This window comes from Cuculus canorus, chromosome 15, assembly GCF_017976375.1.
Source record: "Cuculus canorus isolate bCucCan1 chromosome 15, bCucCan1.pri, whole genome shotgun sequence".
NCBI lineage: Eukaryota > Metazoa > Chordata > Aves > Cuculiformes > Cuculidae > Cuculus > Cuculus canorus.
This window is the reverse complement of record NC_071415.1, coordinates 9,584,784-9,600,578: the sequence shown is the minus strand read 5'-3', so window position 1 is coordinate 9,600,578 and position 15,795 is coordinate 9,584,784. Positions and strand designations below refer to the sequence as shown.

The 15,795-nt window shown below is 45.3% G+C and overlaps 1 protein-coding gene across 5 annotated transcripts in view; it reads right to left on the bottom strand.

Moving 5' to 3' along the window:
* The window catches only part of CACNA1H (calcium voltage-gated channel subunit alpha1 H), a 247,510-nt gene that overhangs the window by 84,162 nt on the left and 147,553 nt on the right, over positions 1–15,795 (bottom strand). For all 5 annotated transcript variants that reach the window (XM_054080691.1, XM_054080692.1, XM_054080694.1 and 2 more), the window contains exons 8-9: positions 5,858–5,950; positions 3,155–3,941 (exon numbers count right to left, since the gene is read on the bottom strand). In XM_054080691.1, coding sequence (XP_053936666.1) covers positions 3,155–3,941; positions 5,858–5,950 — 880 coding nt within the window. The remainder of the gene's footprint in view (positions 1–3,154; positions 3,942–5,857; positions 5,951–15,795) is intronic.

Below are 15,795 nucleotides of genomic sequence, written 5' to 3'. Positions count from 1 at the left end.
CAGTGAAAGCTTTCTTTCAGATTCAGGGAAATAAGGTGAGGGGACAGCTTTCCCCTGTCCCATGTCCCTGTCTGGAGATCCGATAGGGACACTTGTATTGGTTGTGGGGAGACCAAGCGAAAGGTGGTGGATGCTCCTGGCTCTGGGCCCAGGAGCTTGGAGCTCACCCAGCAGAAACGCTGCCGATTTCAGCTGACGCTTGAGGACATCTTTAAAGAGAAGGCAGCACCGAACAAAATAAAAGCATCCTATCAACTTGAGAACCGGTTTTTGACAAGAATCAAAATATATTTTACTTGCCTGATTGTCACTCAGGTATCATTGGCCTTCAAAACAGCTTTGCATGAGAGGATTGTCCTTCTCTTGGTTGTAGCGTCAGAGACACCAGGAGGATCAGATATATTTGCCCCCTTACTCAACCTGCCAGCAGCACCGGTACAGCACTGCACATTGCATTTATGACCAGGAACAATCCAATGAGGAAAGACTGCAGCCCACTCACAGTAGCACGGGCAGCAGAGTCGGGGGCTTGCCAGGCGGCTTTGAATGTTATCAAAGTGTTAAAAATTATACGAAAAACACTGGCGCCGCAGATGTCTTCAAAATACCAGAGTCTCCTTGGCTGCCTGCTAAAATAACCTCACAGCATTGCAGGGCACGAGAACATGAAGGAACAGGCTGTACTTTATGCTGTTCAATTCCACAACAAAAGAAGGGAAGAGAATCCTCTCTCCCACAATTGCATCTTTCCTAGCAGACATCAACCCTGTTTTCAGCTGGGGCTGTGAGTGCCCTGGCTACTAATGATCCCTTAATGCTCTCAGTTACCACTCGTGTGCTCTCCTTGTAGTGAACAGACTCCACTTGTTGACTTGTAAGAGTAGAGAGAGAATTAAATGAAATAGCCCTTTGTTGCCCAAAGAGGCTGAGGCCAGCGGGGTTGGGTGAGCTCGTCAGCCTACCTCCCCTTCCCCACCGAGCACAGGGTAAGGACACGGCTCGATTGCCAAGTTGAGGCTGAGATGGAGAAAAACAAGTTGGGAGCTGTGCCTGATAGAGCTATACCCTCAAGAGTTAGTTCACTTGGCACTTAAAGATCCTCCTGAAGCCTGGAAGACACATTCATCATCTCTGCTGTACAAAGATGCAGACGTGAATCTGACTCAGCCCTGTCGGCATGGCAGGAAAGGCTGCGGCAGGAGTGGGAAGGATGGCCTGGAAAGAGCCAAAGCCATGGAGGTGAAGAGCTGGGCACTGACACACTGTGTGATAGGATCTCCAGATGGACCTTCAACTGCTTCCCCTTCCCAGTGCTCAGGGTACCAGATAAGCTGCCGCTCACCAGACAAGAGCTGCAGCATCCAACCCTGTCCCCTAGAAAGGGCCACACTTCCGGAATGAGATAAAACAGTTTCAGGAGATTCGTTTAAAGCATAATATAACTGCATTATTAATAGCAACTCCATCTAACCTCCAGCTTTCAAAGAACCACCACGGTCTACATGCAAATCTCTTAAATCATTGAAATGACCCTGGCATGTCACGGTTGGGACTGAGATCTGGGGTTTTCTCCTCCAGAAGAGGACCCCAGCAGCAGATCCCCTTGCAAGCATGAAGAATCGAACCTCTGGCTTGAGCACTACCTTTCAAGCAACAGCTCTTCTGCTCACCCTTGCTTTCCCAGTTCCAGACTTCTGCAGAGCCTGGACTTTTATTTCTAGGTAAATACACATTCTCCTAGTAACCTTCATCAATTTGCACTTGCATAGCTAAAGATGGACCAGTAATTCATATAAAGCCCTTGCTTAACAATGGAAGAATGTTGCAATTAACCTTGCTCCCTTTTAGCCTCCTGCTAAGCTCCCAACTGCACAGAAATATTTGCTGAAGGCAATTTCTATAAACAATCCACTTCACTCTTTTGTATGGTCACTTAAAAAAAAATATTAACAAAGACAAGGCACCCAACCTTCAGCAAGCACCAACCAAACAACCTTCACTGTGACCCCCCACAAGCTAGGCTTGGTATATTTTCAGCACATACATCACTAGGATAAATATTTGTGTCCATGCACACACAAACAGTTTTGGAAAACACAGGCATTGAAAAAATCAGATGACAAGTTTGGCTTGAAGAGATTAAAAAATAGAAGCTAGATTTTTTTACCCTTTGAGGGTTTAAGACTCTATCTTTTCAGCCTGAAGCTCCAGCCATGAGGACTGGAAACCTTTTGGAAAATAGAAGCCTAAGTATTGCATGTAATCACTACACCAGCAGTGGGGGACTGATAAACGAAGGGAGATCAAACTACACTAACCCGCAGTGCTGGCATGGCTGCAGTCAGTGCAGATGGTGGTGGGACAGAGGTACAAAAGAGATGTTCCTCATTCAATCAGTCTGAATAGAGCTCCAAATCTGCAGTACCACTCAGTCCTACATTCCTTCTGCACATGGGGAAAGATGAGAGGGGAAGCCTGAGACCTGTAGCTCTGCTACACACCTGCCCTCACAGGCATCCTCTGATGACTGGCACAGAGTGAGACCCTGCAGTCTCCTTCAAACTTTCTGCTCCTTCTTGCTATAAAGAAATCCAGAGGCCCAGGGGCCCATCAGAACAAAACTAGGGGTTTCTAGAAGCATCTGTTTTGAGTTCTTCCAGTGTCTCCCTGTTTTAAACTTGTACTTCTTCACCAGCTTCTACCTGCTCTTCCCTTTCAAGGTACCATCTCCTAACAGGTGGGTCTTCTCTGCTGCAGGGCTGCAGCTGGCAGGTCTGTCATTCACCAGAGATGAAATTCCAGGGGCTGCATAGATCTGTGTGTGGGTGGGAACAGAGGGAGAACCTCCACAATGTCACCAAGCATGAGAAGAGCTCAAAACCACATGCTTTGTAACCGCAGGAAAGAGGACTCCAGCAGCACCTGAAGTCACTGCTGGACCATCCTGTATTTTGTTTTATCCACTAATAGCAAATATAAAGTTAGAAGGAATAGAGTTGTCAGTTTCTTAGCCTGTCCTACTCTGCGTCCCATACTCAGCTTGAATACCACTCCCAAGACAGCCTTCATCTTCTGCACCCTACAGGGCTATCATTAATACCTTAACTCTTGAGCAATATGCAGTTTGCCAAAAAATCAGCTTGGTTACCCTTACCATGCTCTCCTACCAGTTGCTGCAGCTTCCCATTGGAATCCGTGCCCAAATTTACAGGGCTGTTAACTACGGCCACAGGTGAATTGCCATTCTTCTTTCCTTTGGGAACTGGAACACAACTGCCTCTACTAGTTGGAGAAGGCAGAATGGTAGGATAGTTCATGTTGCCACGGTTGGAGAGTCCAGCAGTCAGTTTAATGCTTGCAGGGGCATTGGAAGACTTACAGTTCACTTGTGGTCCTTCAACATGACAGTCTGCATGGTAAATGCTGTGCACAGACTCCGAATCCGGAGGAGGAGCAGGGGCCTGCAAGTTGGGTGATGGAGGAGGAAGCATCAATTGGCCTCCAGGTTTCATCACCTTGAGTTCCAGGTTGCAGATCTCAGGATTGGAGCATGGCCCCCGAGGGCTCCCGTTGCTGATGTGATAGTGGTGGTGGTGGTGATGGTGGTGATGGATGAGGTGGTGTATGGAAGTGATGCGCTTTTTGCCTCGGTGGCTTTGGCCATTTGTGGTACTGTTTGGGTTAACTTTTTTCCGGCGCTTACTCTGCCAGTTATTGTACAGTCGTATTGTCCGTCGTTTCACCTTCCTGAAGATGTGGCAGATGTACTTGAGCAGCTCCTCGTAGCAGCTACCTGGCTCTGAGAAGCTGGCAATTGTGCTGTCGTTGGAGAGATAACGGGCCCGCTGCTCCTGCATCAGCTGGTTCTCCCGCTGTTTTGTTTCAGAAAACTGTGTTGCTATCACAACCAGGCACAAGTTAATCATGAAGAAGGACCCAACCTGGAAAACACAGAGGCAAAGGAATTAGTAGGGACTTTACAAAGCAAGACACACGCTTCACCACCACATGCTGTCCAGACTTGAAATGTGGTTCTTAGAAATCCCAAGATTTCCAAACATGCCAAATCTCAGGGTCTGCTCACCAAATGTTATGTCAACATGCGCCTGAGCTGTTAAATTTGGTCCTAAGCCATGTAAAATTATTTTGGCAATGGTAAAGAAAGCTGTTAACAATAGCCTTCACCACTCTCCTGCCCTCAACAGTGATGACATTTGCTACTAACGCAGGGTGTACGAAACACAACGTAATCTGTTACCAACCACAAAACAGATCACCAGGAAAAACCCGGCCAAGATTGTCTTAAGTCCAATTTGTGCTATACTGAAACTGCCTCTCCTCTTCCTCCGTCACTTCACACCCTGGCAGAACGCATCCTCATTTTGAGAAGGACAGTCAAGGTCCATGCATCTCTTACCTTGTACTCTTGTATCTCTCTGACACAGAGAAATGCACCTCCAGGAGATTCAGTGCTCCTAGGAAAGCTCCTGATTTATTGTCTGGTTGATTTGATGTGTTCTTGGGTGATACAGAGTTTTCAAAACAAAGTCCCAAGGACAAGAATGTGAAGCAACTTAAGGATACATCCTGCCCTCAGCTGTTGAGTCCACAAAACGGCTTTTCACCACTTGGGTTCATAAATCAGTCAGTGGAAAACGTCGAATATTCCCATCAGAGAATCACTGCCCTTAGGCGTGAAAGGGACTGACGTCAAGAAAGTGCCACTGTCTACATGGCCAAACCTCTGCGCTGTGCTCAGCAGGAAACATATGGATTTAATCTGGGCCATTGTCTGGTGAATGCTCAGGGGAAGCATTGGGCTTGTAGAGCTATTCTCCAGTTTGTAATATCAGCCTGGATACTGTTTGAGAAGCAGCAAGGGTGCCATTCCCAGCTCCAAGTAAGTTGGAGACTAGTCTCCTTGTGGCTTTTCTGCAGGGATCCATATGTAGAGAAGGACTCAAAAGAGTGGAACGTAAATCTCTAATATGCACAGCTCATGCTGAAGACTCAATAATCACTGGTTTCAGAATCTCTACTATGCTCTGACCCACGCCTTTCCCACTGGTGGTGGGAGCTGTGGTGGTTTGACTTCTCAAGGCCTTCAAAACCATATGGATGAGGATGGAGTTATATGTAAAGGCTATCAAGCCACAACAGCACTTTAAAGTGCGTCTGTCCCATGTCCTACGTGGATTTTTACATTGTTATTTTATCTCTGCTCTCCTCCTGACTCGAATGGTTAACTTTTCCACAAATGTAGACTTCTAGAGAAGATCGTGCCCATCATAAAAAAAAGAACCTTGCTAACACAGGACGGCAGCTTAGGAAGAGAACCTCCAGCACCTCCAGCGAGTAATTCTTTGTTTTTAGGAAAGATGGCACCATAAGACCTCAAAAAGGTGCACTATTAATATCACTGTTATTTAAAGGGCTGAAGTGAAGTTCAACAGTTTGAGAGCCCTTCATTGACATGAGGTGTTCTCTGGCACATTATGGAGGCTAAAGGAAGGAAAGCTACAGCCTCCCCACTTTTTGTTCTGATTAGCAGTTCCTTGGCCAAGCTACAACAGTCAGGACGCGTCAAGGTGACAAGACCAAGGCTGGGAGAGTAAGAGGGAGGGAAGACCATATGGCTTGACAAGCTGTGACTGTGCATCACACGTGACACTAAAAAGAAGTATTGTAGCCAGTAATCTGTCCCCACAGTGCTAATCACGACCTGCACGATTATGCTTTACAGCAGGAGGGAAGTCCCCCACTCTGAATCCTGGCTGGCTTTCCTTTGTGAAAAGCCCAGGGAATGACTTTACCCTATAAGGACAAAGAACAGGAGCATCTCACAGTTCATACTTACTATTATAAGCAATATAAAATATATAAAATTGTAAAAAGAATGTGCATCCATCACATAATACATGATGTCAACCCATCCTTCCAGGGTTATAACCTACAGGAAGACAGAGAAAGAAAGCGTAAGAACAAGAGTCAACCAAAAAGTTAGTAAACATCAATCTTCTGGTAGTATCTGCTACTCATCACTCCACACCATCTTTCCGGATCTACCCAGCCCTGCTACACTTCTTTTCCCAGCTGGTTTAGGATAGCAGCAATGTGTGACCAAAGGACTGGCCTGAGGTTTCTACAATCTGGTGTGATTAAAATGATAAAACGTTACAATAAAACATCTGAAACTCTGGTCTGAGCTAGTGCAAAGAAATCCTGAGGAGGATTATAAACAAAGCAAATGCCCTTCTGTGCAGAAATCTGGGCTCCTGGTTCTAAAAATCCTAAATTTTAAGTCAGTTTTGTCTCTGTAAAACCAATTTCTTTGTGATTCCTACTGGCTCACCATTACAACTGCATCACCAATATCATAGTGGGAAAGCATCTGAGTGGAAGAGAGTTACTTTTAATTAAACATAGAATTGATTTCATACTCGTTTTCTCAGTCTTCCTTCCACTAAAAATGCAGCTGAGGATTTAATTAACACCAGGCAGGCTGTGTGCAGAGCAAAGCGGATTCTGCCATGTAATTTACACTTCTTATTTAGATAAAACATCCCAAACTTCTCACACTATCTTGCTACTAGTCCTCGAGCTGAAATTCCACCCCAAATTCCAACAAAATCAAAGCTCCTGTCTCAATTTACTTATACTGATGCACCCTACTCGCTGTGCTGAATGAGAGCCTTGGTGGTCCTAACATAAACCCAGAATTGCTGCCTGCCTCCAATTTCAGTGCCATCATTCTTGATTTAAAGCACGCTTGCAGTGAAGGAAATGTGAATTAGCTGGCTGTGAACGAGAAAAGAATCAAGCTTCATCGGTGTAGGGGACCTTCTGTATGGCACGTACAGAAAAGCTGAGCCATAAAGCACTCATTGAAGCAAGGAATAAACCAATGTTCTTGCCACACTTGGAGCATCAGAGCAAAACACTTGCAGGGAAGACAGACATGAATCCTTGCCACCTTTCTCTTTTTTTTTTTTTCCACTCAAGGAGCTGGAAGAAGCTCCTAAATTTGGATCTTTGGTATCCAGCCACATCTGCAAGGGAGACATTGCTGAACACACAACCATCAGCACTCACAGTGGCCCCAGGACTGTCAGAACACCTTGCATCAGCTCACGGATACTGGAACGTAAACACTAAAAATAACACTCTTGATTCCTCTCGCCCTAAAGTCAAATGCGGTGATGTCTCACCAGAAAGTTTTCAAACCCACTTCCCACAGCGAAGCACACGTAACTCACCACCCACCAAGTAGCTGGGTGAGACGCCGCCAACGCATACAGCTCCACTCTAGAACCAATAAACACGATCTGCCAAAGAGCTGGTAAAAATTGTCTCTGCAGCTGTTTTACTCTGTCAGCACTGCTAAAGACTTCGAGCAATCAGGTCTGATGGCACGCTGGCTGCATCTACACAAACTGCACCCACCCCTCCTGTTCCTCATTACATACATTAGCTATACTTTCATATCGCATCCTCACTGCTAGTTAGTGATGTACAGGTATTAGGCAGCAATGCTATGCTTCCAGTGGCATGAGTTTAACAAAAGGAATGTTTTTGGTCAACATGAACCCCATAGATCAATCTGTGGCTGAAAGTTTTCAGCAGCAGACACATTTTTTTGTGTAGATGCAAGTGCTGTTATTCACCCTGGAGCCTGAGAACGGGTTAAGCTGTCTGGGCAGACGCAGGCAGTAATCAGTCTGTTTGGCGGCGTGGAACGGACAAGCAATCAAACTCAAACTGCCCTTTTCTGCCTTTCCTTTAACACGGTTGAAACATTTATAGAGAGCAAAGTTCTTTTTGGCAGCGTTCCTTGCCTGCGTGGGCTGTGCCTTGCAGCCAATCGTCTCTTGCACTCCATACCTGTGTCGGTTCATGGGGAAACCGGAGGGATCAAGTAGGGAGGTGACCAAGGCTAAACCAAATCACTGCCAGCTACCTAAGAAACAGTTTCCTTTGTGCTCTTCAAAGTCCTCTCCCTTCCTTCCCCTCCATGTGGATGAGCATTTTGGAGTCAGGCTGCCACAGCTGGCACAGCAGTTGCTCCATCCATTTACACTCAGGGATGAAAAATGAGCCCAGGAACTCCAAATGTACTGGATACACCTCGTCACTGAATTTGCATTTGGCTGGCAACCTACAAATCGAATGTATTAAAATGATTAAATAGAGCCCTGTCTACAAAAGGAGTTACCCGAGGGCTGCTGTGGGGCTTCTAAAGGCACTGCCAGCTCCCCACCCAGGAAACAGCTGCTGAGAAAAGAGTGAGGACCAACCAACATTTATAAAGGTATTTTTCTTTCATTCTAGGCAGCATTTTTGGCAAGAATCAATCAACACAACACATTTCTCCTCTGGAGGGCTGAAAACGCTCATCCGGATCTCAGAATATTTAAGATGTAATTAGAATTTGCATTATTTACTACTCACTTGTAAACCAAAGAGATACAGGAGAGATAAACAGACCGCTGGGCTTTTGTTCTCCCGTTTGACATCTTTGTGGATTCGTTCTTGGCCTCACCACCCAGTCTAAATGCAGTCATACCTAGGGGAGGGATTCCTGAGCTGCTGAGGATTAGAGAGCACCAGCAATCCGGGAAGAGAGCATGCTCACAGACATCTGCCTGCTTTTTAATCAAATAGCTCTGAAGAAATGCAGGACAACACACCCGCACGGCCACCTGCCTGGACCACAACAGTACCTATGATTTTTACTCAGTACCCAGATTCTTGCCATGCAGTGGACTTCTTTCCTGCTGTTCTTTAAAGTACTTTGAATGACTTTACGAGTACAGGCTTACCTACTCCAAGACCTCATTGCATATCCTTTGCAAGGCTTTAGTATAAATGGGAACCAGATCAATTGAACTTGCCAGCAGTTTGGCTACACACCACAAACTAAACTCTTTCATTCTGGAACAAAGGCATCTGCACCAGTGCAAGGTTCACTGCTGCAATGCCCAGTTTCATCCTGCACACTTATTCTCAGACCAGAACTCAAAGGGAAAGTTAGCAACTCTCACTGCTCTCCAAGAACACGGACATATTTTTTTCAGTGTTGCTTTGCCCACTGTTCCTCCCTCGAGGCACACCGAATGCAATATTACCTACTTCGCAAGGCAGAAATTACTTCCTCCTCTCTTCACATTCCAATCTGATCAATCCCGTTAACAGCAGCTCCAGCATGTGGCCCTCCAAGCCCTTTAGAGATGCCTTCCAAGGACCTGGAGCACCTTTCTTGTGCTTTCCAATCTCAGCAATCCATTCTCAGTAATTAAATTCCATTCAAGCCACAGTTGTTCACAGACAGACGTATTAAACAGTGTCTCCAAACGTAACAGTTCAACCCTTCCAATGAAGGCAACGTACAATTATTTATCAACAGAGATAAGAAGGCAAGAGATGCGTTTCCTAATTCTGTTCTGATGAAAAAGATGTGCAAGGTACGTGGCACACTAAAACTGGCAGCTGCAGGGAAACAGCTGTAAGATTCAATTAAGATGATTGGCAAGGATGTCTTGGAGGGTGCTGCCAACTGTAGTCATGTGCTGCAGGCCCAGAGGGAAAGGAGATGCTGCTCCCATAGCATGAGGAATGGGGCTTTGCTTTTGAAGGGCAGAAAACGGAGCAGTCCTCTAAGCCATCGGAGATCCAGTACTATGCTCACGATTCTCCTTGCCTGCCCGTTCAGTTCCTTACCTTACACAGCCTGGACAGGGACGGGATAAGTCATTTGTCACTCATTAATACCTATGAGGCTGAACGCTAAAGCCCTGAGTCTTGTGTCTGGTCCTCACTCCCATCACTGGAAGGATTTAACAGAAAGCACACACAGGTGAATGCAAAGACAGATCTTGACTCCATTGACCTTTGGCATGGACACCATTCATGCAGTCGCCACTCCCTGATCACTGTACAAATACGAGAAGGATGAGAGCGGACAATCAGATTTTGGGTTTTGTATGTCTTCTGTCCTGTGACCCTCCTGCTCATGTCACAGTAACTTCATCAGCTGTAACAAAGACGCTCGTCTGATTTATAGTAGCATAATCGGGGACAGAATCAGGTCTCCCAGTCAAGCTAATCAGAATCAATTGAAAACTCCAAAGTGAAGATCACAAGGGAGATGTAGATTAAAGACACGGGCAATTAACTCCGATCTCACTGTTTCCAGGGAGACAGGTGGTTTACTTTGTTTTTTCTGGGGTCACTTCAAAGATCGCTGAAGAACAATATCTTTTATTATGTCAAGAAGTTTTCACCATAAAAATCCTTCTCTTTGAGCTCTGCCAAAATTTTTGCAAGTTCTTGGCTATAACCGATTCAAGAGCAGGTTATGTTTTGCTTTCGTGTCAGTTAAGAAAAAAAGAATCATCCAGGGGCAAAAAAAAAAACCCCAACACGCAAACTCCAACTCAGACTGCTTTGATTAGTAAAGTCAAACACTGGATTACTTTCAGCATATTAGAAAGCACTAATGGCCAGTGCCAGATGGACAGCTGCAGACAGAAATCAGCCTCCAGGTGCCACTAAACAATCGAGGAAAGTTAGGAAAAATTACTGTGTGAAGTGAAGCTGAAATGATTATCACAATCGAATGTACAGCACACAAAATTGCAGCCCAGCCCAGCCCAGCCCAGAGGGCTGCTCTATCTCATGGCAAGGTTTCACAGCTTCCCTAAGCATGGGGACCAAACCCAGCATCTCACACTTTGATCAAAATCCCTAAAAAGCACAGCTCGGGCACATAAAGTTCCTCAGTGGCTGATTCCAGAATTCAGGTGCTTCTTCAACTCAGTGCCTGAGAAGATAAACAGATATAGAGAAACCCAAGTGTTTCCAAATCATTTGAAGTGTTAGTCTTAATTGACGTCTAGAATTTGCACTCAGCCTCTTTTTCTTTGGCCCTAAATTGGGTCCTTTGGGAACAAGATGGCCATTATGTGCATCAAAATCAATTAAGCTGAACCGAACAGCAGCTCTACGGATGGCCATTCTTACTTGGTTTTGTTTACTTTTTATCTCATCATTTCCCTGGCTCTGCTGCAAGGGGGGTTTATTTCTTATTTTTATAAGCCTCATCAAGAGAAAATCCAGTGATATCATAAATTGTGAGAGCTATTAATTACTATGATGGTCTCAGTAAGTTTTATAAGGCCTTCAGTATTCATTTCAGAAAGCCTTTTATCAACGCAGTCTGCCCTCTCGGGCATATTGATTTGGCTGGCAAGCACTGACCAGGGCATAATGGAATATTCCTTTTCCATATGCAGAGTATTTGGCAGCTAATCAACTCACTATTTCTGATGTCAACTTCACAATTTTAATTATTTTCTCATGACGCATCTTGTTAAGTAACCTCTGTGGTCAGAAAAACAGGTTTTATTATATTCTGAGTAAAGCCCTTTGAATAGATCCTTTTCCTTTCACTTTGAGGTGTCCACTTACTCTCCAAAGCGACTTTAGCCATTTCTTGAGAAATTGAGAGTCTTGCAAAGCAACGCACCTGCTCTGAAAAGGGGCCCTGCAAACCAGAAAATAAAAGGAAACTGCGCAACCTTGTATTTGCCTTTGTGACCTCTCAAATTTGTTCCATCTAAATGTGATATTTAATCACTTGTTCAGTGGATCTTGAGAAGCAGAGTGCAGCGAGCATGCAATAAAGTTGGACATAACAGTGATGCTCTTACTGGTGGTGCAGAACCTCCGCAAAGTGAATCTACAAGCTTAAAAATGTCATAAAAACTTAACATTTTTTTGCTACAAAAGGAAGGTTAGTTGGTGTCTCTCCATTTCACACTAAATAATGCAAGATACCCATCTGACAGCAAACCCATCGCTGATTTCAGATGACTGCTGCTTATAACAAATCACGTCTCGGTCCATATTCATGAGGTTTGATTTAGTGTGATAATTATCCTGTCTTCATTGTTTGTGTAAAGTAGCTTATGCACAGGGAAATGTTTTAACTGTTTAGCTTCAGCAATAACGAGTCCATTATCAGAGAGAGAGTCATAAATCAGAGTTTCATAGCAGAGCAAAGCTGAAAGACGAAGAGTCTGCAATGAGAAGGGAACCGAAGCCAGACGGATCCTTGCTTACACATGAGCGTATCACATCGCAGTTATATGAATGACAGCGCTTCCCCAGACAGCACCGGCTGGAACACAGCAGCAGTTTGCAGTACGGTCCCAGATACAAAAAGCAAAGGGTTTTGTTAATTGTATTATTACACCTTGTTTCACGTTAGAGACTATTACCGACAAAGGGTGCACAGCTTGAAGCACAACCCGCCCTCTGGGCAGGACTGACACGAAACACATTTCAGGTGTTCCAGTGCCTAAGCTTTACCCATTCACACTAATCAGAGTTGGGGGGACTGTCGTGTTCTCCTGGATGGAATTGCCAACTCAACACTGTCTGGAGACAGCGGGGTAAAGGAGCTGAACCTCAGGCTTAGCAGCCAAGTCTCCCCTAGGCTACGTACAACTCGCAGTGCAAGGTGCAACAGCAGCAATTGACCATGGAACAGGGTTGAGGCAATCAAATGAAAGCCAGGCATCCCTGTAAGAATTGCTGACAGACCTCAAGACCAGTAGCTTTTTCGCTACCTAAATGGACTCCAGATTAGGCCACGGCTTGCTGCAGGCACCTCTCTTTCAACTCTGAAGAAAAGAATCAGTGATTGAGGTAAGAAGAAGCCTTTCCAAAGCTATAGAGTCCGCAGCAGTTTCTGTGCTGCACTGGGTCCCTCCACTGTCTTCCACAGGTTAGCCAGCCCACACCTGGAATCAGGACGGCCTGGCTTGTGCTATGTGGACAATTCCTTCTAGCCTTCAAAATGGAGATTTTTCAAAAGCAACCAATCCTCTTGGAAGCGCACTCTGAGATGCTCTAAAGCAGCTGGGTATTTTTACATTGAGTGTTCAGCGTGAAAGCTCTTCAAAAGCAGAAAACAATGATTATTTGGCTGACCAAATTAAAAAAAGCAACATCAACAAAACTCAAACCCTATCATTTAGAGTGAAATATTTTTGGTGATCCAAAACAAATTCAAATGTAGTGACAAAGCACCATCTTGAAGCAATGGAAATGAAGAGCTTAGAACTCTTCCCTCCTTTTTTTTTTCTCCCCAGCCAAAGCTGCTTGCCAAATCCAACACAGATAAGCATTGTTGACACATATTATCAGTTTAAAGAATGAACCATTTGACAAAATGTCATTTTGGCCAAAAAAAGATATCTACTCAATGAAAACACGGACACACAGCGTGACAGCTGCTTCTGAAAAACACGGCCACAAATCTACACATTGCACCTACAAATACAATTGCAGACGGAAGCCTCAGGCTCTTTCACTTCCCTCTCCTTCTCTCCTTCAGTGTGCCTTTTGGCCCTTCCCCAGAATATTTAAGCCTACTGGAAGCAGAAGAACAGAGGCTGCAGCAGACAGGCAAGCAGCGTATTAGCAGCATGGTGTACACAATACTCTTGAGACATTGAGGTAACCATTCCTGAGCTGTCTTTTTGGAAAGAAGTTGGTTGAGGTATCCTGAGGTCCCAGCAACAAAAAGGTCCCTAATAACATCTCAGTGACATCCCAGCCAAGACATGCGAGTAGGAACCAAGAGGAATGACCCTGCCAATCCTGGCTTGCCAGCAGGTCCCAGGATGGAGGTTTGTGCTTACTCCAAGGGAAAACAATATTAGAGCTTCAGGTCTTGTCTCCTCAAATGAAATCTTTTCTTGAGTAACAGAAGAGTTGAGGTGGGACATAGAATCATAGAATGGTTTGGGTTGGAAGGGACCTTAAAGATCATCCAGTTCCAACCCCCTGCCATGGGCAGAGACACCTCCCACTGGATTAGGATGCCCAACGCCCCAACCAACCTGGCCTCGGACACCTCCAGGGATGGGGCAGCCACCACTGCTCTGGGCAACCTGTTCCTCCTTACGTTAATTCCTCCTTACGTCCAGTCTAAATCTGCCCCTCTCCATTTTATACCCATTGTCCCTCATCCTATCACTTCAAGCCTTTGTAAACAGTCCCTCTCCAGCTCTCTTGTAGCCCCTTTGGGTACTGGAAGGTCACTATAAGGTCTCCTCAGAGCCTTCTCTTCCCCAGGCTGAACAACCCCAACTCTCTAAGCCTGACTTCAAGCTCATTCTTGTGTTTGGCCATAGCAGAAATGCACTGAAATGCATGCCATTTTTCCTTTAATTTAAATGGAAGATATGGTTCCCATTAGAGTTAGCAGAAAGATTTCCAAGCATGGCAGAAGTCCTTAGGGAAGAATTTCAATCACAACAAACAGAGACTGAAACAACATGAAGTGGGCAGTGTATGTGGAACAGATCAGGGCACCAAACAATACCGAAATGAACCTTCTTCCTTCCAAATCTGAAATCCCCCCTTCCCAAGCTCTGTCCTTTCTCATCCAGCCCATCTACAGACACAGATGCTGACAGAAGCAGAGTCAGCAACACGGAGACAAAACAAGCTCCTTATAGGTACATAGCACAGGGTCAAAATGAATAAATCCTTGATCGGATCGGCATAGCTTAGACAGCTCCTAGGGGCTTTTCTTGACAAGTTGGAGCACAGAAGCTGTAACTTGCAGCCAAACAAAAGGGTTCTTTCAGCAGGTGGCCTGCAGCATATGGCCATCTCTGCCAGCGGCTGTACCTGCGCAGGCAGCCTGCCACTGCCTTGGGAGTAAAGTAACCACTGAAGGACAAATGAAGGAAGTGGGTGGCATCCATCCCCCCACTTTCCCCACCCCAAACTCATTCCCTCTCCTAAGCTGGTCACCCACACTCTCGTGGCTTTAACATCCTCCAAGCATTGGCGAGACCAGGTGCAAAGAGAAGTTCTGCACCTAAGCACGCTATCAAGATAACACCCTGAGCTCTTGCTGCTGCTGACAGTTCCTTTAATGCCGCTCTATTTCCAGACATCTTTCTTCAGAAGGTGATTCAGCTTTTCTATTCTTGGGCATTCTTACCATGTTGTGTGCCTGCTGGGCTGTCTTCAGCTCTCGTGAACGCAGCTAGACTGGGTTGGTTTTTTTTCCCTGACAGCAGCAAGGGGGCCGCTGAATGTGAAATAGTCTCCTTTGAGAATTCCCTCGCTAGGGCCTTCCGATGATGGGCCAGAGATGTGTTACTTGTATGACTTGATTAACTTGTTAACTGAGACGTCTTCTTAAGCAAAACCTCGTAGAAGCAATATGCACTCAGAACAACATAAGCCAGAAACAGAATCATGAAGCTGAAAGCTGTACCCAAGGACTAATTTCAAGAGAGTCTTTCGTTAAGGATGCTCCTTAGAAAACGCGGCTGCCTCCGAAATACAGCACGTGAAGAAAAGGCCATAGAACAGGGAACTTGGTCAGCACCAGCAGTGTTGTAGCCCCTCTGAATTGCCAGTTAAATCTTCTCTCTTGTAATGGGGTAAGTTTTTCCTGTACATTTGCTCTCAAAGTTCAGTCTTTCCAACTACATCTTGGAAGGAGGCAGAGAGGAACAGCTTGTTCCCTTGATCTCACCATGGTTCTGCCTACCTGATAGTTACCACTCCCTTCAACTTTGCCTCGCTAATTTTGCCAAAAGCATTGCCTCCCGATGTAAGGTGCTGTTATAGGTCTTACTTTTCTGCAAGTCAGGCATGAAATCATTCAAGCAATGGTTCTGTGCTTTGCAAAGCAACCTAAACCATCTCTTTCTTACCAAAGGGTGTACCGTACCAGCCACCCAACTGCCTTTCGTTTTAAGGGGG